The sequence below is a fragment of the Manis pentadactyla genome, chromosome 7 (assembly GCF_030020395.1).
Source record: "Manis pentadactyla isolate mManPen7 chromosome 7, mManPen7.hap1, whole genome shotgun sequence".
Classification (NCBI taxonomy): Eukaryota; Metazoa; Chordata; class Mammalia; order Pholidota; family Manidae; genus Manis; species Manis pentadactyla.
Genome location: NC_080025.1, coordinates 79383479 through 79406201, shown reverse-complemented (window position 1 = coordinate 79406201; position 22723 = coordinate 79383479). Strand labels below are relative to the sequence as shown.

General features: G+C 38.2%; 1 protein-coding gene across 5 annotated transcripts in view; it reads left to right on the top strand.

The window, feature by feature from the left end:
- The window catches only part of SLC25A13 (solute carrier family 25 member 13), a 187147-nt gene that overhangs the window by 17019 nt on the left and 147405 nt on the right, over positions 1-22723 (top strand). For 3 of the 5 annotated variants that reach the window (XM_057504541.1, XM_036894452.2, XM_036894453.2), the window contains exon 2: positions 13122-13175. Coding sequence is in view for 2 of the 5 variants with exons in the window: in XM_036894452.2 (XP_036750347.1) it covers positions 13122-13175 (54 nt within the window). In the remaining 3 variants the exon portion in view is untranslated. Of the gene's footprint in view, positions 1-12470; positions 12542-13121; positions 13176-22723 lie in introns of those variants that run through there. The other 2 variants (XM_036894454.2, XM_057504539.1) reach the window with 2 other exon arrangements.

The following is a 22723-nucleotide window of genomic DNA, read 5'->3' as shown; positions in this document are numbered from 1 at the left end:
ATGGTACATATAGTATTCTTACAATGAAGTAAGCTAGAGAAAAGAAAATGGTTTTTCAAATTGTTGTAAATCTCCAAAAAAATTTCTCATATATTTATGGAAAAAAAAATTGGTGTATAGGTGGACCTGTGCAGTTTAAACCTGTGTTGTTCAAGGGTCAATTGTATAGTAATGTTTCTCTTTATCCCTGATAACTTTCCTTGGTTTAAAATGGGTTCTGTCAGAAATTAATCTAACTACTTATGCTTTATTTTGATTAGTGTGTGCATGGTATGTCTATCTCCATTCATTTGCTTTTAATCTATATGTGTCTTTATATTTAGAGTGAGTTCCTTGTAGATAATGTGTAACTGGGTCTAGTAGTTTTTTGATGCATTCTGACAATCTGTGTCTTTTAATAATCGGTGCATTTAGACCATTGATGTTTAAAGTGATCTTGATTATCTTACTTGGTGGTTTCTGATTTTCTTGGATCTGTGGTTTAGTGTCTGATATTGATTTGGGGAAAATTCTGTCAGTATTTCAAATATTTCTTTTGTTCCTTCTTTCTTCTTCTCATATTCCCATTACCTTTTGTAGTTGTCCTACAATTCTTACATATTCTGTTCTGTTTTTTTTTTCCCCCACTTCTTTTTTCTGTTTGCTTTTCAGTTTAGAAATAGCTATGGAGGTATCCTCAAGCCAAGAGATTGTCTCCTTGGTCATGTCTAGTCTGCTATCAAACCCATCAAAGACATTCTTCATTACTCTTGCAGTGTTTTCAATCTCTAACATTTCTTTTTGGTTCTTTCTTAGCAGTTCCATTTTTCTGCTTACATTGCCCATCTGTTCTTGCATACTGTCTACTTTATTCATTAGAGCCCTTGGCATAGTTGTTATAAATGGCTGGTCTGATAATTTCAACATTTTTACTATTGTTGAGTCTGGTTTTGATGCTTGCTCTCTCTCCTCAAGTTGTGTTTTTTTGCTTTTTGATTTGCCTAAAATTTTTCTTGAGAGCCAGTCATGAGGTACTGGATAAAAGCAGCTGCTGCAAATAGTTTGGTAATATGGTGGTAGATGGAGAGGGAGAGGAAATTTTCCTACAGCTCCATGATTAGGTCTCAATCCATTAGAGAGCCTGTGCTCCTGGGCAGTGCTCTTCACAGGTGTTTCTCAGTTTTTTTCTTCCTCTTAGGTAGAGAGGGTGCTGAAGGTGGCTGGAGTTGGGTATTTACCTTCCCTCTGGTCAGTGAAGCTCTGATAATACCCCAGCAGGTTAGACTTTTATTAAACAATTTCTACTGAAGGCAGACCCTGTTGTACAGCACAGAATGCTTGATGCATTTCAGAATAGTTCATTGTCTTCTCCTGTTGGAAGTACAAGGTGATTTTCCTTGATACTCACTGTGAGAACCAGGTTGAGTTCCAGGAAGTAAAACTCACAAGAGCATGGGTAAACCCCTCTGTCTGGGTCCCCTCAGAGTTTTTAAATGTCTCATCCACACTAAGCCTCCAGCAATTCGTCATTTACAGTTAGGTTTTCCTACCCTGACACTGGTTCCTGTGGAGGCATCAGGTAAATAGGTTGCTGCTCTGGTAAGTCGTGATTTTTTTGGTTCTGCCTTTCTGCTTCTCAACTTTAGAGGCAGTGGTTTGCCTAGTGACCTCACTTCTCTGATGGATCTAGGGAGATGTGGAGAAAGTAAAGGTTCCTATGCCAGGATCCTCACCTGGCTCTGGTCAGCTTGCTCACTACACACATATATGTTGTTACTGACTCTGTATAAAGAGTCCCGCACAGTGCTTTGGGCTGCTGCACGGCTGCAGGCTGCAAGGCTGCAGGAGAGCAGGATAGCAGAGAGTGGAGTGGTGGCAGTGCCAAGGATCGAGACTGAGACAACTGCAGGGACAGAGAGACCCAGAGGCAGAGACCGGCTTGCTGCATGCTGACTCACTGTAAGTGGATGGAATTCCAGTGAATGACCTGCCATCATGGAAATAATGTTGGGTATAAACCCTTTCACCCCAAGAATGTTTCACTGTCATTTTTGTGGTCTCGCTGAATCCACAGTGAACTTGTCTGAAGCTGAAACCCATTGGCAAGACAGGAGAGTTGTAGATTTTTCAGTTTTTCAGGTTTTGACTTGTTAGGACAGAGTGGCTACTTCTGAGCTCCTTACATGCTGGACTGGAAATCAGCTGTCTCCCCATCATCTGTTGACTAACTCTTCTGTATTGGGGAAAATCTTCATTTTATGAGGCCTGCCTTCCAGAACATGAGTCAGAACTCATTCCCATCTTTCCTTGCAGCCAAGACACCTGCATGGTCCAGCTATGCCAAATTAGATGCTCACATGTGGCTGATTGGGAGGACAGCAACATGAGGAAGTAGCTTGTGCATGAAGTTTCTAATTCAGGCTGACCTGCCACGCAAGCCTAGTGTAGGGAAAGTGGAAGTTCCTATGGCCAGGATCCTCACCTGACACTAATCTACTTTATGATGTAATTGCCCTACTGCATAAGCTAATACTTATATACCTGTTGGCAATAAGCTGTTATTGCCTGTATTGCTATATAAAGAGCTCTGCCCAGTGTTCAGCAGAGAGAGATTCTTGAGTAGTGAGAGAGAGCCTGGAGAAGAGAACAAGAGAGAGGCAGAGGCTGGAGCAGAGGCTTGTGAGGTAACGGAGAAGCTAAGAGGCAGAGACTGGTGTCCTGAATGCAGACTTGCCCTGAGGCAGACAGGATTCTAGTGCTTGAACTGCCACCATGAGATTAAAGCAGAGTATAAAGCCTTTCATCCCCAACTTTCTGTTCTCATTTTTTGTTCTTACCAAATCCACCATGAACTTGTCCAGGGCCGAAAGCCTCAGGCAAGACACTTAGACAACCCACTTTTGTTGGGATCTGAAGTGGGTTTCTCACCTGGTGATTCTGGGATAGTTGTGGGCACCCTGGTGGAGCCCTAGCCTCAAGCTGCTTCTTTAGCTTTCCTAACAAGACTATGATCATCCAGTAGAGTTTTAATAAACCGTTTTTCTTCTTAGCTTGTTTCTTCTTTTGTTGCTTATTTCTAAGTTGAATACATGTTGGATCTCCTTGCCTTCTATTCATATTTGTGACTAGAAATATCAAATAGCTGTGTTCTCAGCTTACATTTCTTTTTAAGAGTAGCAAATAATCGCTACTAACAAAATCACTTTAGGATTCACAGAGCACCTTTTCTTCATTCCAGTTAGTCGTTAAGATAACTTTATGAAATAGATTAGTCAATTTTGTCATTTTGCCCATTTTATAGATGAGGAAACTAAAACTTGGAGGTGTTAACTGACTTGTCCAAGGTCACCAAGTTAGACACACACCAGGACCCAAATCTTTACTATAAACCTATTGAGGTTTGCTTATGTCAAGGTGAGCAAGCACATCTTCTGTTTCTGGAAGTAGTTGGACATATGAAGAGTTAGAAAATGTCTATTTCAAAAAAGACTCATACTGTCTCTTGTCAAATTTTTACTCTTGGAAACATTTACAGGAATGTTAGCTTTAGCTTAATAACAATAATAATAAAATCTAAAATTAGTGTGTTTAAAGTTATTTTGGCATAACAGACCCACAGCTGAAACACTACCATACATTGCTTAACTGTTACACTCTGGTGCTTTATACAGAATTTTAATGGTGATGGCTGTATCACTGTTTAATGTTTGTCTACAGCAGTGCAGTTAAATCCAACACACTTCACAAGTTACTGAATCCTTCTGATAAACATCTCCAGCACCCCTGAAATGACTCACTTGTGTAATTACCCAGCAGGTTAACGTTTATGGTGTCTGGTGCTTTATGTCACTGTTGAGTGATACAAACTTTTGAGGGTTGATTATGCAGAAAGGTTATGGTTTGGAGAATGCTTAATGTGGCATCTTGTCTGTATACTAATTTATATTTCAGGAACTTTTTGAATAATTAATGCTCTTCATTTATTAGAACTTAGAGAAACTGTAGGATGAGGAATGAGTGATGCGGTAAACTCAATGAAAAATTAATTTTCTTAGATTTGATGAGATACCTCTTTCTTTCTTCCTCTCAAGTTAATGTTAACTCTGTGGTTTTAGGGAATTCCAGACTTTCTTTTGCAATTACTGATTGTATCAGTCAAGGTTCACTTACAGAGAACAGAGTCTATTCTGGCTGGTTTAAGCCAATGGAGATTTATTACAGGGTATTAAATGGCTTAGAGAATGTTGGGAAGATGAAGAAATAGACTTCAGGTTGAGCTCTCAGGAATGACTCCAGAGCCTCACAGCAGCACAGGCCACCAAGGGAGCAGTTCCCTCTTATGCAGTCATGAAACCGCCTGCCAAATGAGTATTTCAGAACCATGTCACCTTGACCTAGGAAGGAGGTTACCACTGGAAAAATCAGATACAGAGCAATGATGCTGGCAGAAATAGTAAAACATTGCCTTCCAAAACTGACCCAACTTCATATCATTGACAGTAACTAGGCCACATAGCTGCAAGGGAGTCTAGGAAATGTAGTTTTAATCTTCCAGTCTCTGTAGTACATGAAGATATGTGAGAGGAAGGGTTGGCCCCAGCTTCTGAGTTGTTAGGTCACATCCAGTAGTGCTTTCCATTGATATTCAGGTCTACCCAACTACACTTACTTCCTCAGGTACAAAAAGCCATGCATGAACTTTTCCCTTTCCACATCTTTCTGCTTGTCAGCTGCAGGTATACATACAGGTATGTGCATATACACACAAACACGCAGAGTAGCCTGCTTTTGATGAATTGCCCCTCCTGGTTTTTATTTAATATCTAAGGTAAATAATTCATGACAGTAGAATTTTCAGTGTAAGCCTGTGCTTATCTTATCTTGGATTTCAGACATTTCCGGTTTGGTAGGCTGATGGGGAAGCATTGCTGAGTGAAGGTGTGCTATGTGGTTGTTGAAGAAGCAACTGAGATTGGGATCTTGGGTTTTAACCTAGTGGTTCTCAAACCAGCCAAACCTGATAGCCTCATGATAGAGCTTTAAGTGTACCCATTGCAGAGATTCTAATTCAGTTGACCATTGCAGTCTAATTTGATTGGTCAGAGCATTGATAAAACCAAAAAGTCCCTTAGGTGACATCGTTATACACCCGGGGCTAAGAACCATAGTTTAAATTACACAGAACTGGACATTAACTAATGTTGCTGTTCTTAAACTTTAACATCATCAGGATCACCTGGAGGACTTGTTAAATCCTACATTGCTGGACCCCACTGGCAGATTTTCTGATTTGGTAGATCTGGGATAGGGTATGAGAATTTGCATCTCTTAAAGTTCCCACTTGATGCTGGTGGTCCAGTGCCACACTTTGAGAACCACTGGCCTAAAAGGAGCTACCTATTTTCATTGTAAAGATTTTATTTCAACTTGCCTGGAAGACTTTCTTCTTTAATCAACATTTTTGGAGCATCTACTTAGTTTCTGTTTTTTGCCAGAGCTGGGATGAGGAATAAGGTGCCTTTGAGGAGATCATGATGTACATCTCTAGCATTGCTCTGCTTTACATTTTTTTCTTCAAATTAGTATTCCTTATTTTTTGTAGATTTTCTTATGTTCATCCCTCTGTTAGACCCCACAACTATTATGAGTACATGGCTCTGTACCACTGTGATTTGTTAAAGTAATGAGCCTGTTAACTGCAGCTTGATTCTGGTGCAAGAAAGCTGATAAAATAGTCCTACGTATAGAAGTATCTTAGCTCATGTCCTCCTTTGTTTGGCTGCTCTAACTCATATTAAAAGGAGAGGTGAGGCCTGCCTCCCAATAAAGGGTGGGATTGGGAGGTCTGATATTAAAACCATGCTCTTAATCATAACAAGCTGGTGATATTAGGAGAAATTGGGAGATTCTTGATTTCTAAGCATATTCTGTATTGTATTAGGAGTTAACATAAACTAAGATCGATTCAAAGCTACCTATAATGTACCCCAGTGGAAAGATCAACACAATAGGAGCTAGAAAATTTGGGATCTGATATCAGCCCAGAGAACCCTTTTAGAAATGTGCACAAATTAGTGCTAAACCTGACTTTTAGGAAAGTGATGTTTTCACAGTTTGGTTTCTATTTCTGTAAAATAGGGGCAGTTAATTTGCTCTCCAAGTCTCTGATTTGCTGTGAGGGGCCAGTGAAACAATAGTCATGCTTTAAAAACTATGAAGTGTTTATATACATTAAATGATATGATTTCAAAGAGTTGGGTCACTAAATTTTTTAAAATAGAATTCAGTAATTCATTTAGTATTTGATATTTAATTAATTGATATTAATGATTAAGCATACCTATACACCAGATATCATGCTAAGTATTGGCAACCTGATGAATAACTCCTGCCTTTTAAGTAAATATATACCCCTCTTAACCCATTCTCCATCCCTTCCCACTGACGACCACCAAACCACCAATTTGTTCTCTGAGTATTTTTTTATTCCACACATAAGAGATGATACCATGTTTGTATTCTCTTTTTTCACTTAGTATAATGCCCTCAAGTTCCACCCATGTTGTTGCAAATGACAAGATTTCATTCTTTTTTTATGGCTGAATAAATTCCAGTGTGTGTGTGTGTGTGTGTGTGTGTGTGTACATACCACAGTTTCCTTATGCATTCATCCAATGATGGACACTTATGTTGTTTTCATATCTTGGCTATTGTGAATAATGCTGCTGTGAACATGGTGTACAGATATCTTTTCCAGTTACTATTTTCATTTTCTTTAGGTATGTTCACAGGATTGGAATTGCTGTATCATGGGGTAGATCAATTTACAATTTTTTAAGGAAACTCCATACTTCTTTCCATAGTAGTTGTACTAATTTGAAATCTCACCAACATTATTGAACATAGTATTGGAGGTCCTAGCCATGACAATCAGACAACACAAAGAAATGAAAGGCTTACAGTTTGGTAAGGAAGAAGTTAAACTGTCACTGTTTGCAGATGACATAATATTGTACATAAAAAACCCTAAAGAAACCACCCTGAAACTATTAGAACTAATAACTGAGTTCAGCAAAGTTGCAGAATACAAAATTAATACAAAGAAATCTGTTGCATTCCTATATACTAGTGATGATCTAGCAGAAAGAGAAATCAGAAAAATAACTCCATGTACAACTGCATCACAAAGAATAAATTACTTAGGAATAAACCTAGCCAAGGAAGTGAAAGACCTATACCCTGAAAACTACAAGACCCTCATGATAGAAATTAAAGAATACACCAATAAATGAAAATACATCCCATGCTCATGGATAGGAAGAATTAATATTGTCAAAATGGACATCCTGCCCAAAGCAATCTACAGATTCAATGCAATCCCTATTGAAATACCAATGACACTCTTCAACAAACTAGAACAAAAGACCCCAAATAGCCAAAGCAATCCTGAGAAGGAAGAGCAAAGCTGGGGAGATTACACTCCCTAACTTCAAGCTCTACTACACAGCCACAGTAATCAAAACAATTTGGTACTGGCATAAGAACAGACCCATACATCAATGGAACAGAATAGAGAGCCCAGATATTAACCACACATATACAGCCAATTAAAAATGATAAAGGAGCCATGGATATACAGTGGGGAAATGACAGTCTCTTCAACAACTGGTGTTGGCTACATGTAAGAGAATGAAACTGGATTATTGTCTAACCCCATACACAAAAGTAAGCTCAAAGTGGATCCAAGACCTGAATGTAAGTCATGAAACCCTAAAACTCATAGAAGAAAACATAGGCAAAAATCTCTTGAATATAAACATAAACAACTTATTCCTGAACACATCTCATCAGGCAAGGAGAACAAAAGCAAAAATGAACAAGTGAGACCACATCAAACTAAAAATCTTCTGTACAGTAAAGGACACCATTATCAGAACCAAAAGGCTTCCAAAAGTATGGGAGAATATATTTGTAAACAACTTACCCGATAAGGGGTTAACATCTAAAATATATAAAGAACTCATACACTCAACACCCAAAACCAAATAACCTGATTAAAAAAATGGGTGACTGAACAGACACTTCCCCAAATAAGAAATTCAGATGGCCAACAGGCACATGAAAAGATGCTCCACATCACTAATCATCAGGGAAATGCAAATTAAAACCACAATGAGATATTACCTCACATGAGTTAGGATGGCCAACATCCAAAAGACAAGGAACAACAAATGCTGGTGAGAATGCGGAGAAAGGGGATCCCTCCTACACTGTTCATGGGAATATAAATTAATTCAACCATTGTGGAAAGCAATATGGAGGTTTCTCAAGAAACTAAAAATAGAAATACCATTTGACCTGGGAATTCCACTCCTAGGAATTTACCCAAAGAAAACATCCCTGATTCAAAAAGACATATGCACCCCCATGTTTATCACAGCACTATTTACAATAGCCAAAAATGGAAGCACCTTAAGTGTCCATCAGCAGATGAATGGATAAAGAAGATGTGGTACATATACACAATGGAATATTATTCAGCCATATAAAGAAAACATCCTACCATTTGCAACAATGTGGATGGAGCTAGAGGGTATTATGCTTAGCGAAATAAGCCAGGCAGAGACAGACAAGTATCAAATGATTTCACTCATTTGTGGAGTATAACAACAAAGCAAAACTGAAGAAACAAAACAGCAGCAGACTCACCGACTCCAAGAAGGGACCAACAGTTACCAAAGGGAAGGGCTTGAGGAGGGTGGGTGGGGAAGGATGGAGAAGGGGATTAAGGGGCATTATAATTAGCACACACAATATGGGTAGGTCACAGGGAAGGTAGTATAGTTCAGAGATGACAAGTAATGACTTTACAGCATCTTACTATGCCGATGCACAGTGATTGCAATGGAGTGTGGAGGGGACTTGATAATATGGGTGAATGTTGAAACCACAATGTTGCTCATGTAACCTTCATAAGATAGTATATCAATGATACCTTAATTTAAAAAAAAAAGAAATCCCACCAGTTTTTAAGACTTCCCTTTTCTCCATATCCTTACCAACACTTGTTATTTCTTCACATTTCAATAATAGCCGTTCTCAGAAGTGTGAGGTAATATTTTCTGGTTTTGATTTGCATTTCCCTGATGATTAATGATATTGAGCATCATTTCATATACCTGTTGTCCATCTGTATGCTTTCTTTGATGAAATGTTTACTCAGATCTTCTGCCCAATTTTTAACTGGGTTGTTTTTCTGTTAATGAGTTGTATGAGTTCTTTATATATTTTGGATTAGTAACTGTTATCAGATATATGATTTGCAAGTATTTTTTTCCATTCAGTAGGTTGCCTTTTCTTTCTGTTGATGGTTTCCTTTGCTGTGTAAAAGCTTTTTAATTTGATTTTGTCTCATTTGTTTGATTTTGTTTCCCTTGCCTTTGAAGTTAGATTTTTTAAAAATCAGTAAGCAATGTTAGGAAGCTTAGTGGCTATATTTTCTTCTAGGAGTTTTATGGTTTCCGTTATATGTTCAAGTCTTTAATCCATTTAGAGGTAACTTTTGTGTATGGTGTGAGACAGTGGTTGAGTTTAAGTTTTTGCATGTACTGTGCAATTTTACCAACACCATTAATTGAGGGGTCTGTCCTTGCCCCATTTAAAATTCTTGGCTCCTTATATGTGTGGGCTTATTTGTGGGCTCTCTACTCTATTCCATTGATCTGTGTGTCTGTATTTATGCCACTACCATACTGTTTGAATTACTATAGCTTTGTGAAATAATTTGAAGCCAGGATTTTAATATCTCCAGCTTTGTTCTTCTTTCTTAACATTACTTTGGCTATTCTGGATTTTGTGGTTCCAAACAAATTTTAGGATTATTTGATCTAGTTCTGTGAGAAAAAAATATTGGCATTTTGATAAGGATTGCACTGAATCTGTAAATTGCTTTGGGTGGTATGGACATTTTAACAATATCCTAGTCCATGAGCATATCTTTCCATTTATTTTTGTTTTCTTTAGTATCTTTCATTGATGTCCTATAGTTTCAATATAGTTTATTTTTGTTTTCTTTAGTATCTTTCATTAATATCCTATAGTTTCAATATAAATGTCCTTCACCTTGCTTAAATTTATGTCTAGTTATTTTATTCTTTATAATGCAATTGTAAAGGGATTGTTTTCTTTGTTTCTCTTTCTGATAACTTGTTTTTAGTATTTAGAAATGCAATACATTTTGGTGTATTGGTTTTGTATCCTGCAACCTCACTAAATTCATTTATTCTAATAGTTTTTTGGTGGGGGCTTTAGGGTTTTTAAATATATAGTCTGATGTCATCTGCAAATATGATAGTTTACTTCTTCCTATCCAGTTTGGATGCCTTTTTGCTCTGGCTAGGACTTCCAATATGATGTTGAACAGAAGTGGTAAGAGTGAACATCCTTGTCTATTTTCTGATCTTAGAAGAAAGGTTTACAGCTTTCCATTGATGAGTATGATGTTAGTTGATGGGTTTGTAATATATGGCCTATATTAAGTTGAGGTACCTTTCCTTTATATCCCCTTTGTTGAGAGTTTTTATTATGAATCATGTTGAATTTTGTCAAATGCTTTTTCTGCATCTATTGAGATGATCATCATTTGTATCCTTTTTTTAATGTGGTCTGTGATGTTGACTGATCAGTGGATGTTGAACCATTCTTGCATCCCTAGAATAAGTCCCACTGGGTCATGGTGTATGATCCTTTTAATGTATTGTTGAGTTGGGTTTGCTAATATTTTGTTGAGGATTTTGCATCTGCTGTTATTGGGGATATTGGCTTATAATTTTCTTTTTTGTGGTCTCCATGTCAGGTGTTGGGGTCAGCATAATGCTGGCCTCATAAAATGAGTTTCAAAGAGTTCCTTCCTCTTCTAATTTTTAGAAGTTTCAGAAGAATTGGTATTAATTCTTCCCAAGTGTTTGGTAGAATTCACTTTCCAGGCTGTCTGATCCTGGACTTTTGTTTTAGGGAGGTTTTTGATTACCGATTGAATCTTTTAACCAGTAATTGGTTTGTTCTGTTTTATCATGATTCAATCTTAGTAGGATGTATGTTTTGTATATTTCTAGGAATTTATCCATTTCTTGTAGATTGCTCACATTGTGGGGATACAGTTTTTCTTAATAATCTCTCATGATCCTTTGTATTTTTGTCACATCAGTTGCAACATCTCCTCTTTCATTTCTGACTTTATTTTCGTCCTCTCTCTTTTTCTTGGTGAATCTAGCTAAAGACTTGACAATTTTGTTTATCTTTTCCAAGAGCCAGCTCTTAGTTTCGTTGATCTTCTCTATTGCCTTTTTAGTCTCTCTCTCATTTATTTCTGTTCTAATCTTCATTTCCTTCCTAAATGGATAATTTTCTTCTGTACTCCAGATCCTGGAAAAGTTACAAAGTGAAAGCTTTGTTTTTTTTTTCTCACAGAAGTGTAGTCCTGGTGGCAAGCACAGAACGCACATTTTGGGATTAATAAGTAGAAGAATCTTTGGGAATTTAGGGCAGGAGAAGTTCACTCTAAAATAGTATTGACCAGGGAAGACTTTATGAAGTGTGTGGCATAGTGAATTAATTATATTTTAAAGCATGTGGTATTCAGATAGAACAAGAATAGTTTACTCTGTGGAAACTTACCTTTGCTTTTAAAAGGAAACCCTACTAAGAACCTGGGGTTACCATATGCCTTTTAATATTACTTATGGACTGTTTTGAGATGTGGAGCTCAGAGGGAATTTCCCTGCTCTTAAAGAAGAGGATGGAGGCATTGTTTATCCTACCTCCTATTCTCAGAGTATATCCCTGAAAGGAGGGAATCTTCTCTTGAAAAGTTTAGGTCAGTACTGTCATCAATCTTAGGTTGGTTAGGAGCCTATTTTTTCCCCCTAAATTGAACAGCAAAGAACACTACCTTATTCAGTATTTTTAAAAGATTCCAAATTCTTATGGATAAAAATAGCGCTGGTGGTTACAAGTACTCAGCTGACATTAAAAGAGTTATCAGTCTTGCTGTGGGAAACAAGATGACCAATAACTAGTTTCAGAAAAATCTACCTCTCCCATTCCAGTGATTAGTTAATAAAATTATTCCTGACAGTGGTGGGCCAAGAAACTTAGTCAGTTACACATTCAGAGACAGAGAACACATTGTCCAAAGATCTCAGAAGAGCCTTTGCAAACACACAGAAGGAATTTAAAACAATTTGCATAAACCTCCCCATGGATAGTGACATGGCTCCAGTATTGGGGTGGTTCCAGGAACCCCTCCTTGGCTGTATCATGGGGTGACGGTGGTCTTGGTGAGCATTCAGTCTCATGACGGTTTTTGCCAGCAGGATTGGGTGATGGGACTCTGAATAAGCCCACTGTTTGGTTTCACATAAGGACTCTTTTGTGTTGGCCTGGGGCAGCCATGTTCAAGTTTGACTTGCTTTTTCCCCAATGATGTTTTTGGACCTTGTGGGCTGAAGAATTAAGCACAACACCTATTCTGAGTTAAACCGTCAGATTTTGCTCTTGAAAGGTAACCGTAGCCCCTTGTATTTCTAAAATGTGGAGAATAATAGTCATACCTTTGGAGACTTCTGATTTCTTAAATTAAAAGTCAGGGAGAGGAGGGACTTTGCTTGGCATGCCCAGATAGATGTAAATGGTGAAACTATGGGAAGTAATTCTTTTCTATTGGTTAATATGATTTGCCTTGTTTACTAACTTCTTTAAGAACTATGTTCTCTGGTAGAGTTAACAAACAACTTATACTTTAATATTTAATATTCCCCTATGAGAAGGCATGGGGCACTTGAGTATAGTTTAAAAATGCCTGGTGGGTTACAAATTTGCTTCAACTTTTTTTTCTTCTTCCTTTTGAGAAAAGTGATATATATTAAACACTGCATGTTAGGGACTTTACTGATTGTTGCATACAGAATGTTCTGAGTCTAATTTAAAGTCCAGGGATAGTTTAAGCCCTGATGAAAGTTGGTGCTTTAAGTATAAAAATGAAATCTACTAATTTCTAACCTGGAGTTTATTTTCTTTCAGTCTGCTAGTTTGATTTCTCAGCTTTGTTCTAATAACATAAACATCTTTATGTTTATTTATAGGTGGCTTTAACGAAGAGAGCAGATCCAGCTGAGCTTAGAACAATATTTTTGAAGGTTGGTATAAAGGAATCTATTTTGTTTCTTGTTTGATTTGTTTTCTCTACCTTTTAAAGATTATTTTTAAGCAGCTTTTATTTCATTGTTTTATCTGTTAAAATTCCTCCCAAGTATCTTCACTTAAGTCTTAGGAAAGCGTTCCTTTACAATTATATATGTTTTAAAAAATGTATCAGAAACTTGTAGGAGATTGTTTGTGATAGCAGCCTGGTTTACATTTTAATTTATTTTATCTCATATGGTGTCAGGTACTGAAAGGGAGTTGCTGGTGGATTTAGTCTTGTAGCCCATTCACTTTACCCAGATAGTCCTGTGCAGTTTGATGATAATGCTTTTTTTCCTGAGAAGTTTAAAGCTGTTTGTAAACATTTCATTAATCCTTCCCTCATTCAGAGGGGACTGTCCTCGTCTCTTCTTGGTAGAAGTCCATCATTCCTGCTGTTGTTACCATTATTGACATCATTGTAGTACAACTTGGTGCCCAGTGAGGAGGCTTCGGTATGAGTTACGGTAGATAGTAGTTCACAGCACATCCCGTACAAGTTTATGTCCTTCGTTTCTTATGCTTTCACCTACTTTCTGACACTGGTCAATGAATGATTAACACTCTAATAAAAATCTACCTCACGTCCTCAACACTGAATCATTTTTAATATTAGTCAACTGGAATTAAAGTACTCAAAGAAAAGGCCACTTTTGTGAAGACAATGTAAAAAGTATATATGTGGGCCTTTTCTAACCATGATAAAAAGGCAACTGTGCTGTGCATAAAGAGGACCAAGCCTTCAAATAAGAAACTTACTGTTTTATTGCTGTGTACTAACTATATGGCTTAGAAAGTTATTAATTCTGTAAGCATCATTTTCATTATCAAAATATACTATTAAAATTTTGAGAGATCAGGGAATTTGAGCACTGACAGGCTTATTTGATATTGAGAAATTGTTAATCAACTTTTAGACTGGATAGTGGTTTTCTGATTATGGAAACTAAAAAGAGTCTTCTTTTCATGGAGATACACACTGAAGTATTTACACACGAGATTGGGATGTCTGAGATTTGCTTGTATATAATCCAGTTTTGGTGAGGTAGGAAAATGAGTTGGCAATATGATAACTTTTGACATTGGGAAATAGAATATTTGTTTTTTTATATATACTTCTCTCTCTAGTTTGTATATGCTTGAGCATTTTCATAATAAGTTACAAACAATTGTAAAAATGCAATGAAACAAAAATACCTGAACGTGTCCAGCACCTGATAAGCATTAGACCCTGAGTCAGTAAATTCCTGAAATTAAATAATTCAAACACAAGAGAGACAGAGTCCAAAAGAAAATGGTAAAAAATGTGAGTACTTATGTGGGGAAGAGAAAAGGATAAATTTGTAAAGAATTTTGAATTATGTATAAGAAACCAGAATTCCTTATAGATTTGTTTTTAGCCCAGAAAGGATAGTACAGTATAAAGATTGTAAGGTGGAAAAGGGTTCTGGATAATGAAAATCCAGAAAACAGAAACACTGTGTTTCTCATCTAGGCTATTGTTGCATTTTGTTATGCATTTTAGGGGCTCACCATGATTGGGATGAGATGTGTGTGAGAGAACCATAGATGTTTTAGTACGTGTACTGCAGGTCTGTATTGTAAAACTAGTGATATAATTCTGGAAGACAGGTCACTTAAGGAAGAGCACAAGAGTGCATTATCAAAGAGCATAGAGAAATGGGTACAGCTCATTAACTTGAACTGGTAAAGTCATTGTTATTCTTTGAACTCAGGACCCATCCATTTACTTCTTTTCTCTAAACCAGCAGTAGTTGGAGGCATCCTTCTGACCGAAAATGGGAATAACTTGGAGTGTCTCAATAGATGGTGCATCTTGGATACTTACTGACCATTTGGATCCACTTGATCCAGTGGAAAGATTCCAGGCAGAAGCTGTGTCCACCTTTTGAGGCCTCACAGCAGCTTGTGAGGTTAGTTAGATTAAAATCCTACTTTGGAACAGTATGTCGTTTCTAGCTGCCACATCTCAGCAGTAGGCAAGTCTAGACTGGAGACAAATTAGATTGGGCAGGTAGCCCCAGGGAGAGTGGGAATTCCATGCAGAGTTCTGGAGAGCCACTTGTGGGGTGTTTGTGTAAGTGGGCCCGAGGGCTCGGGTGGAATCTTTGGGACCAGATAGGGAAGTGTCCTCTTCCCTGGCAATAACTAGGACTTTGTGCCTTTTGAGTAAGAGTTCTGTGTGACTGAGAGTCTGAGGGAATGATGTCGGGGGAATCATCTCTGAAGAAAACTGATCAGTTTCTGGAAGGGATTGTGGATCTGGCAAAGGTTCAGGTGATGTTGGCAGGCTTGGACAGTGTGTTACTGACACAAATCCACCTGGGCTCAGAATGCTGAGGATCTCTTGTTTACCATCTACCACAGATGGCATTGTGGTGGGGGAAGAATAGGGAATGTGGCACCGTGGGGGCTGTGCCAGGCACATCTCCACAGTGGCTGGGCTTTTGAGTTACAAGTATGGGTCAGCAGTAAGTACTCTGTGAACCTGACTACTTTGCTGATTTTCTGTTGACTGTTTCCTGACTTTCTTCCTAATAAATATCCCAGCCTTCTCTCTGTGAAACTAGTGAGAGGTTCTTCTGTAGCTTGAGGGAGCTGGAGAGAAGCTTCATTGTACCCCTTGGCCCAGAGGTGCTAGTCGTAGGGAAGCTGGCACCTGTGGAGACCAGAGGGAGCCAGTGGAACTGAGACAGATAAGGAAAGAGGAGACCTGGAGTCTAAAGTGGGCCCAATTCTGGCATATTTTATGTTTTTCAGAAGAGTTAAAATCAATTCCACTTTTTTTCATTTTTTTGAAGTTGCTTACTGTATGTTAGGTACAGTGTTAGGTATTGGGGTTATAAAGATACATCATGGCTCCTGCCCTTAGCTATCTGTGTGGTGTGTGTGTGTGTAAGTGTAAAAAAAAAAGCCGTAGTATAGTTGATAAGCATTATATAGCATTAATTAACAGGAAGATGATGTGAGGCTAATTATATCTTCCCAGAGAGGGTCATCAAAGTTATAGAGAGGTGGTAATATTTGAGTTGGGCTTGAAGATGACTATGTATATTTCAGATGGGGAATGTAGAGGAGGGTCACGAGGGGCAAGGAAGACTATTCCAGGCAAATGAAACAGCATGTGCAAGTCAAAGAGCTGTAAGAGTGTCAGGTGTGCAAGGTGGCCGGAGCATAGGTGGTTGGGCAGTGGTACTGGAATGGTAGGTAGGGAGGAAATATTTCTAGCTTAAGGCGTTTAAATTTTCTTATACAGGCTGTTCTTATGATAAGTGGTAGGTAACAGTGTTTTGTTGGATGTGGAAATTGACATCTAAGTGTAGTCAGATTTGTTTTTAACCTGAATGTTGACTTATATTTTTTGTCTGCTCAGTACTTCTGGTGCTGCTTCATGTTAATTTAAACAGATGTATATTGAGTGCTTGTAGTTTAAATAAAACAGTGTGAAACTTTTGTGAGTGGATATGCAAAATAGGCGTAAACAACGACCATGTCTTAAAGGAGTTCAGATTCTATACAGGAGACCAGATTTACAGGCAAACAGCAGATACAAAGGAATCTAAGTCAGTGTATTCAAGAATCCCGCCTGTCTGGAAGGAAACTGAAGAAGAGAGCACCCCCTATGGTGGGGAGTGCTCAGAGGGGGCTCCTTGGAGAGGGAACTTGAGGAGCCTCTGGAATGGGCGGGAGCTGGAGAGGGGCACCACATTCGAGGGAGGGCCTGGAAATGGGTTTGGGAACAGCTTCTCCAGGTTGGAGGATTCTTGCTCATTCTTTACATTTGTTTAAGTTTAACCCTGTGCCAAGGAGTCTGCCAAGGATTTCAGGGTGTGTGTGAAAAGTTGGAAAGGTAATTGGGAGTTTGGCATTTCAGCTCTACAGTAGGAAGCTGTTGAAGGTTTTCTGAGTTTTCCAGTGACAGGAGAGGGACAGGTTTGAGATTTGATTGGTACAGCAAGGCCATGAGTTAGGCAGCCTTGGATGTAATACTGTTGTGAGGGCCTAGTAACTTGATTAAGATTGTGGCAACAGGGGAAATGGAGAATGGGCAAGTTAAGGACATTTTCAAGGACTATTTGATGAAAATGACTGGTCTTTTATAATGGATTAGAGAGAGCTGGGGGTAAATATGACCACTGGATATATAGCCTGGATCCAGGGAGGTGCCAGTAATAAGGATGGGGAAATTGAGGAGGAAACCATTTGCTCAAGGAAGAGCAAAAGAGGTGACGGATATTGTTTAGAGGTATATAGCTCTGGGAGGAAGGGGGTTCCCTGCTCTGAGCAAGTTTGCTATGAATCTCAGAAGGAAAATGAGGGTGGGTGAGAAGTTGGGGAAAGGGTTTTTATTTCTAAGGGCTCAGTGTCTCTCCCACACGTTCCTCTCTGGTGTGGTGCTCTCTGCCCCCTCTTGATGGGCTCTGCCAGCAAACTCCTTCCCTCCGGCGGCTGCTGGCACTCTGCTTCCCCCTTGCCCCTTCCTCTGGGAGGAACTATGTGGGAGGGTCCCTGGTGACTGGCGGATGCCTCACCAATTAAGTACCAGGAATGGAGGGGAGGAGAGAATGGGTGCTTCCTTTCCACCCCATGCCCCCAGGGCATAAACATCACATTGATGTGCAAACAGGCTTTTATATGCATAGCACTATCAAGGCCTGGTGAGAAATTTTGGTTGAAAACTTCCATTTACCCAACCAGGTATAGAGCCAGAAGAAACTGAATGACTGTAGTTCAGGGTATGGAAGATGGGAATACTGGGTAAAAGGCCTGGACACAGGAAATAGGCCATATTACTCGTGGTAATAGTAACACGCGGTGAGTTGCACTTGGGTTTTTATAACTATTCTGTGTTGTCAAAAGCATAATATATATATTTAAAATTTGTAGGCAAAATTGGAAAAATTCCTTTTTTGGAAAACTTTCTTATGACAAAGTAGTTCATGTTCATTGATGAAAATTTTAAAGCAGAAGTATATAGAGAAAAGTAACATGTGATTGCAACATTATCCTCTAGATATATATAGAAAGATAGTTATATCCATTTATCTCTCTCTGTTTCTCTGTCTCTGTGTATTTATATAAATTTTTTTCATTAACAGGAAAAAAGTAATGTTTGGCATCCAATTTTTTTCTCTTACCTAATATGTTACAAATAACCTTTCCTATATTTGAATGTCTTTCTGTAGTATTTTTATTGTTGCCCTATAGTCCTACTTATGGCTGTTTTACTTAATTTATCTAGCCACTCCCTATTATTGGATAATGAGTCACCTTTTCTGCGTTGCTATCATGACAATGCTGTAATGAATGCCCTTGAGCCTACACTTCTGCATATAGCCAGCCTTTCCTTGGTATAAATTCATAGAAGTGGTGTTGTTGGATTAAAGAGTGGGTTTACAACATTTAAGCCTTTTGATTCTTGGCGGACTGACTTTCATGAATGTTGTATCAGTACATATTTTGGATAGGAGTATGGAAGTTTACATCTTTCCACATTATGTTGACTCTGACTATTGTCAGGAAAATAGAGGAGCAACAAAAAACCTTTCTTCAGATTCTTTAGTTGAAAAACTGTATTTTAGTTTTAACTCCTTAGTTGAAAAATCTTACTTTAAGTTTGCATTTCTTTAATCAACAGTACTATATTGATTTATTGACCATTTGTGGTTCTTACATGGATTAAAGAGTGGGTTTACAACATTTAAGGCTCTTGATTCTTGGCAGACTGCCTTTCATGAATGTTGTATCAGTACGTATTTTGGATAGGAGTATGGAAGTTTACATCTTTCCACATTATGTTGACTCTGATTATTGTCAGGAAAATAGAGGAGCAACAAAAAACCTTTCTTCAGACTCCTTAGTTTAAAGTACTTATTTTAAGTTTGCATTTCTTTAATCAACAGCAATATATTAATTTATTGACCATTTGTGGTTCTTACATTTTAACTTTTTATTATAATTTACAAACATATAGAAAACAAGAATAGTGTAGTGAATAGTCATCACCTAATTTATGTTAACATTTGTCACATTACTTTCATATCTATATATACTTAGTATTTCAGTATAAGTTAGATATTACCATACTGTACCCTAAATACTTAGCATGCGGCTACAAATAATAACCATTTCCTTTGTGTCCATACTACTGTTTGCACCTAATAAAATTAATAGTAATTCCTTAATAATGTAAAATACTCAATCCATACTGAAATTCTTAGTTACATTTTATTGTATCCCTGTAACAGGGAAGCAGAGTAAAGAATGGTCAAATGCAGTGATCTGGTGTGCACAGCATTTCTTAGTGGTTGAGAAATAGTCAAGGAGAATTTGCCCTGTAGCTCCAGATGTGAATATATGTGGCAGAAATGGGGAAACTGCGTGATTATGGTTCTGACATGGCTTGTTCACAGTTTATAGATATTTATTAAACCAGTAGTGCTGAGCAGGCCAAATAGGATTCCTGCCCTCTGAGCATACAGTGTAGTGACAGATCACTTTCCCTTTGCTACTTTATTCCCTGGGTGTGGTGGTGGTTCTTAGTGGTGACAGTTTATCAGTTAGGGTGCTCTAGAGAAGCATAGCAGTGGGAGATATCTCTAACTCTGTATCTGTCTATCTAATGAGATTTATTATGAGGAATTGGCTCACGCCATCCATTACTGAGGCCAGGAAGTCCTTTGATTACTGTCTGCAAGCTGGAGACAGGACACCTGGTGCCGTAACTGTCTTAAGTTTGAAGGCCTGAGAACCAGGAGAGCTGGTGATGTAAATCTCAGTCCAAGGGCCAGAGGAGATACCTCTTGGTTCAAGCAATGGGGCAGGAAAAAAATGATGTGAATTCTTCCTCCTTCCTTCCACTTTTTGTGTTATTCAGATCTTCAATACATAGGAGGATGCCTCCCCACTTTGGAAGGGCAGTCTTTTTTACTGAGTCCACCAATTCAAATGCCAGTCTCATCCAGAAACACCTGGACAGACACCCCCAGAAATCATGTTTAATCTGGGTACCCCTTGGCCAGTCAAGTTGACACATAAAATTAACCATCACAGTTCATGTTAATACTGGGTTGTGCAAGGAATCCTAAAAGCCTTCCTGTTTCTTAAGTATATGTCTAATCATATTAAAACTTGCAAAAATTGTAAGGGAGAGAGAGGCTCCAAGACACTTGTAAAATCTGTTCACAGAGAAAGATTAAATGCCATTTTAAAGATGTGGTAGCTGTTAGGGTAGAGGCCACTCCCCCAACAGGGACCATTTTTCACTGCTGGAAGGGCTGCCGGGCTGCCTTTGTCAGCATCTTCTTATTATGGTCTGCCTCTGGCACCAGTCTAAGGAGCAGCCTTTGATGGATTTACTGTAATCCTAAGGCATACCACTCCAGCCTTAGTGAGGAGCTGGTTTTGCAAACTGAAGAAAACAGGGGTGTTTTCTGTTTGTACCCCCAAATAGATCATCAAGAACAGATGAACATGTTCTTAAATTTTAGAGACAATTTATCACCTCTAAAAAATAGGCAGATAAGATGCCTCAATGATTTTTAATGGTAAACCTTTTATTGAGGGATAAATGAAATGCACAAATCATAAATGTATAGCTCCATGAATGTTTTCAGAGTAAGCACACCTGGGTAACCAGCATCTCAGCAGCCTTTTGGTGTCCCTTTTGGTCATACCCATCTCTTCCAAGAGGACGCGGTTGTCTGACTTTAATAACTATATATTAGATTTGCCTGGCTTTCAACTTCATATAAATGGAGTCATATAATAAGTATTCTTATGTATAAATTCATATGTTTCTCTGCTTGTAAGATTCATCCACAGTGTTGTACGTAGTTGGTATTAGTTTATGCTAACTGCTGTATTGTATTCCATTGTGTGATTATACTATAGTTGATTTATACATCCCACTGGTGATGTTTGAGTTATTTTCCCTTTTTTTTTGCCACTCAAAATAATGCTGCTGTGGACATTAAAATGCAAAAGCATTTTAGTGTGTGTGTGTGTGTGTGTACACATTAGAGATTAGAGTTAGAGATTGAAGTTGCTGGATCTGTGGTTATATGGGTTATGTGTATGTTTGGTTATAGTAGATATTGCCAAGCAGTTTTCTACAGTGGTTCACCAGTTATTCTCATGACAGCAGTGTGTGAGAATTGCATTTGCTCCACATTTTTGCCAACACTTGTATTACATTTTAATTCTCGTGTGTATGAGTAGTGGTATTGCATTGTAGTTTTATTTTGCATTTTCAATGGAGTTGTTTTAGGGGTCAGCAGCTAGACAGTGATTCTAAGGTCATTTGGGGACAATCACAGAGTGATCATAGCCAAGAAAACTTTCAGAAGGGAAGTAAAACAATAATTTTAACCTTTCCTTCATTTGACAAATACTTACTGAGAATGTTTCACTGTCTGCCAGGCAGCAGTCTGGGAACTTGAGAATACAGCAGAGAGACAGGCAGAAAAAGGCCTGTTCTGACAGAGCTATCCCTCTAGTTATAACTGTGACAATGTACGTAATCTTGCAAGAGTAGACATGTCAATTGACAAAGAGAGTCCTTGAAACATTTCCTGCTTCTGTAATGACAAGAATTGTGAGCCCATCCTGGCATTCTCCCATGGAGTTTGGAGGCAACCTTGGAATACATCTTGACCCTGGGAAGCCATTGCCAGCTGATCAGAACTGGTACTGGAGGTGGGCTTGTTTGCCAACCAACCCTTTCCATGGTGCCGGTGTGATAATTTAGTATGTGGTAAACATGGCACTCTAAACAGTGGAGAAGGGAGAATGATTTGATTTGTGGTCAGGAGCCAACAGGAGATTAAGTGGAAGAAACCAAAGTTGGAGGATCCTTACCTCAAACCACATACAAAGATAAAGTAGCAATGTATGGAAACTTAGAGGTGAAAAGAAAACCTGCTTAAAGAAAAAGCTAAGAAAAAATGTGGGTAAATATTTACTCCTGAGATAAACTGGTTTCTGAACTTAGGAGTAATGGAGGAAATTGCAAGGAAAAAAGTCTACAGACTCAATTATATAAAAATATCAAACTGGAAAAATATTTGCAATAAATATGATAGACAAAGAGGGAAAAGGGCATGTGCACACACTGTTGGTGGGAGCGTAAATTGGTACAATCTTTTCCAGAGAGCAGTGCGATAATAAGTATCGAGAGCCTTAAAGTTCTTCTCCTTTGACTCAGCAATTTCTCTGCTGGGAGTCTAACCTTTGAAAATTGTCAGGAATTTGGGCAAATGTTATATACAAAGCTGGTTACCTAGCTTTATTTAAAAATCCCCAGAATTGGAAATAATTTGAGTGTCTACTGGTGGAAGAAGATTTAAACTGTGTTTCAAAATAAATTATTACTATAAGCAAACACAGGTATAATTCTAAATCATAGGATTGCTGTAATTAGCAGTGACATTTCCTTTATATTTCAGTCTTGTTTTGCCTCAGCTAGGAATATCAAAATATA